This window comes from Octodon degus, unplaced genomic scaffold (assembly GCF_000260255.1).
Source record: "Octodon degus isolate 3935 unplaced genomic scaffold, OctDeg1.0 scaffold00012, whole genome shotgun sequence".
Taxonomy (NCBI): Eukaryota; Metazoa; Chordata; class Mammalia; order Rodentia; family Octodontidae; genus Octodon; species Octodon degus.
The window spans coordinates 21554839-21557629 of NW_004524588.1; the positions used below are offsets into that span (position 1 = coordinate 21554839).

A 2791-nucleotide genomic window follows, 5' to 3' on the forward strand; every position below is an offset into this window, starting at 1 on the left:
CTGCAGGCTTCCGGTTATACTTGAAAACTTCACAGAACACCAGTTTGTTGGGATCTTTGCGGAAGGGGTCTCGAAACATGGCAACAGGGATAAGGTACATGTCACTGTTGGAGCCCTCTGACTGGAAAGTGCTAGAACCATCAAAATTCCACTCAGGCAACTCTGGGACAAAAAGAGGTGAGAAAATTAAATTACAATTGTACAGAACTCCCCAGCCAAGAATACAGCCAGCCGTTTACATTTCCATCTCTAAAATGAGTCACAAATGCCACCACCATTAGATCCTTCAGCATCTGTACCTACACATCCCTACAGTCCTTTGAGAGTTCCAAGTAAGACCATGTATTTATTTATTGTTTTACCCAAGTTCCTTAAAGAAGTAAACAAATCACAACCACCACCACCTAAGAAGAGCACAGACTTCTGTCCTAAATGAGTCTCTATGTGTTAGGTATGGGCGACAACTGTGCCGCAATTATTGCAAATACGAAGATAAGGGAAAGTTTGGTTTCTTCGTCTGTCATCTCTCACCATCTTCTGACTGCTCTGCTTCTGTGTCCTAGAAAAAACTACGTTCCCGTGCCATTTAGGTCAGGCTGTCACTCCAGCTTACTGAGGTCTCAAAAGGCAGAGCTCATACTGTCTCCCTGGATGAACAGGGCCTGCACAACGTCAGCCACGCAGCCAGTACACAGCACACGCTACATGGTATGGTCGTTCACTCTCTCGCTCCAATGAGCGCATTATCAGGAAAGCAACTTATCTCAGAGTAGGCAGGTGGTGGCATTTTCCCGAGGCCTGGGGTGCAGAGATATAATTTGTTCTGGACTGAAAAATTAAGGTCATGACTCTAATGGCCTCTGGAAGGATATGTAACCAGATCATTTTAAGAACTGGCCTAACAAAAGAAACAAACAGTCCCATTCACAAACCACTTCCAAGAGCATACTTTCATCCAGAAACCCAATGATGAGCAAAGAACACAGTACTCCAGGAGTCTGTAAACTAGACAGCATTTTTTTTTTTTCAATTAAAAAAACAATGGTGCTCAACCTGGGTTCCTGAGCTTGTTTCATGGGCAGCTAAGTAGGGATGGTCAAACTCTCCACTCTCTATAAATTAGACTTTTTTCTTTCTTTTCTCAATACATTGGCTTATAGGCAAAACTCCATTTAATTAAAGGGTTTCTTTGCTGACGTACTTACTGGGAGGCTGTGCAGGGACTTTTATGTGCACTGATCAAACCTGAAACACCCCGCCTTAGAAAAGCTTTGCAAATAGAAGAAGCCAAGCTAGGGGTTCTTCGCGCTGGTCTACAGCTGCTCGGTGTCCACCCTGGGCCTGTGTGCTCCCACCAGCTTGTGCCCCACCCTGCGTGGCCTTACCGTCTACACACTTGGGCTCACAGTCCAGGGTGCGAGTCTTGCAACGCAGCCCCTCTCCAGTGCCATCAATCCAGATATACATGGCTTGGACCTTGTCGCCCTGAGGCAGGGACATGTACACCTGCTTGATGCCTTTGTTCAAGTGGGAACTCGCTGAGGTGGCCATGGTGGAAGATGTTCCGGCAGTGAGCAGGAGCGAGGCAGCCGCGAGGGCGAGGCAAGGAGGGCGTAGAGAGGCCGAGGCTGTGCTCAGGCGAGCCCCGCGCTGCGCCCATGCTCAATTCTCTGTTATGCAGATTTAATGCAATCACAATCAAAGTACTACTAGCACGCCTCACAGAACTAGAGAAAACAATCCTAAAGTGCATTTGGAACCAGAGGAGACCTAGAATAGGAATAGAAAACCATTGCTGGGCAACAAGACAAGGCAGGAGGCGTCACAATCCTAGACTTGAAGTTGTATTACTTTACTTTTAAGGTCTAGATGCAACGTATATTGTATAAAAGAGACACTAGTTGGTTACTTACTTTGTATACAGTAGACTTACATAATTTTAACTCCATAAACTTTTAAACGTTAGGTACACCTGAGACCCATAGGTATTTTGTCCCCAAATATACATAGATCTCTCTCTCTCTCTCTCTCTCTCTCTCTCTCTCTCTCTCTCTCTCCATATATGTATATATTATATATATGTAGTTTAATAATACAATAATCTAATAGTTTTCCATTTAACCACATTACACATTGATTGCCATGTCCCATGCAGCTCTTGAAATTCACAGGAGGAGGACGGTGGAGGATAGAGAAACAAGGACAAGATCAGAATGCAGAAAGCTAAGGTCAGGTGGAGCCCTCTCTCCTGGTGGGAGGAAAGGAACTGCCTGACCACTGCTGTGCGTTTATTGACACAGCCAAGAAGAGGCTGATAACAGGGGAGCCCCTCTCCCAGTGGAGAAAGGACCAGCTTGGCAGCTTTTCCGTCTGGCTCAACACAGGCACTTCGTGTCCTCAGGGCTGGCCTTGCTCTAGCTGTGCATGTGAAATCCATCTCCAGCTCAGCTGCATCCCACAATTGAACAAAGGAAATATTTTGCAAGTCAATATTTACATAAGCCTTAACTGTCTTAAAATTCAGTTTCTTAAGTAATCAAAAGCCCAACAGCAGAAAACACATAAGTTGGTCTTAATAAAATGGAAATTTTGTTTCTTAGTCTAATTTTGTAAATTTTACCAACATTAGATCTATACCTAAGAAAACCTTATTAGACATAGAAAACTCTTAAAATGACTTTTTGTTTGTAGTACACTTAATTTCATGTAATAATCATTGGAGATGGCTCAGCAGAATAAGCACTTGCCTGGCAAACACAAGGGTATGAGTCCAATCCCTAGTTCTGAAAAA

The 2791-nt window shown here is 44.2% G+C and overlaps 1 protein-coding gene across 1 annotated transcript in view; it reads right to left on the reverse strand.

The window, feature by feature from the left end:
* LOC111815173 (glutamine synthetase-like) overlaps positions 1-1653 on the reverse strand; it is a 10182-nt gene extending 8529 nt beyond the window's left edge. The window contains exons 1-2 of the mRNA XM_023709482.1: positions 1386-1653; positions 5-162 (exon numbers count right to left, since the gene is read on the reverse strand). Coding sequence (XP_023565250.1) covers positions 5-162; positions 1386-1551 — 324 coding nt within the window. The 5' untranslated portion in view covers positions 1552-1653. The remainder of the gene's footprint in view (positions 1-4; positions 163-1385) is intronic.
* Between the last annotated feature and the right edge of the window lie 1138 nt (positions 1654-2791).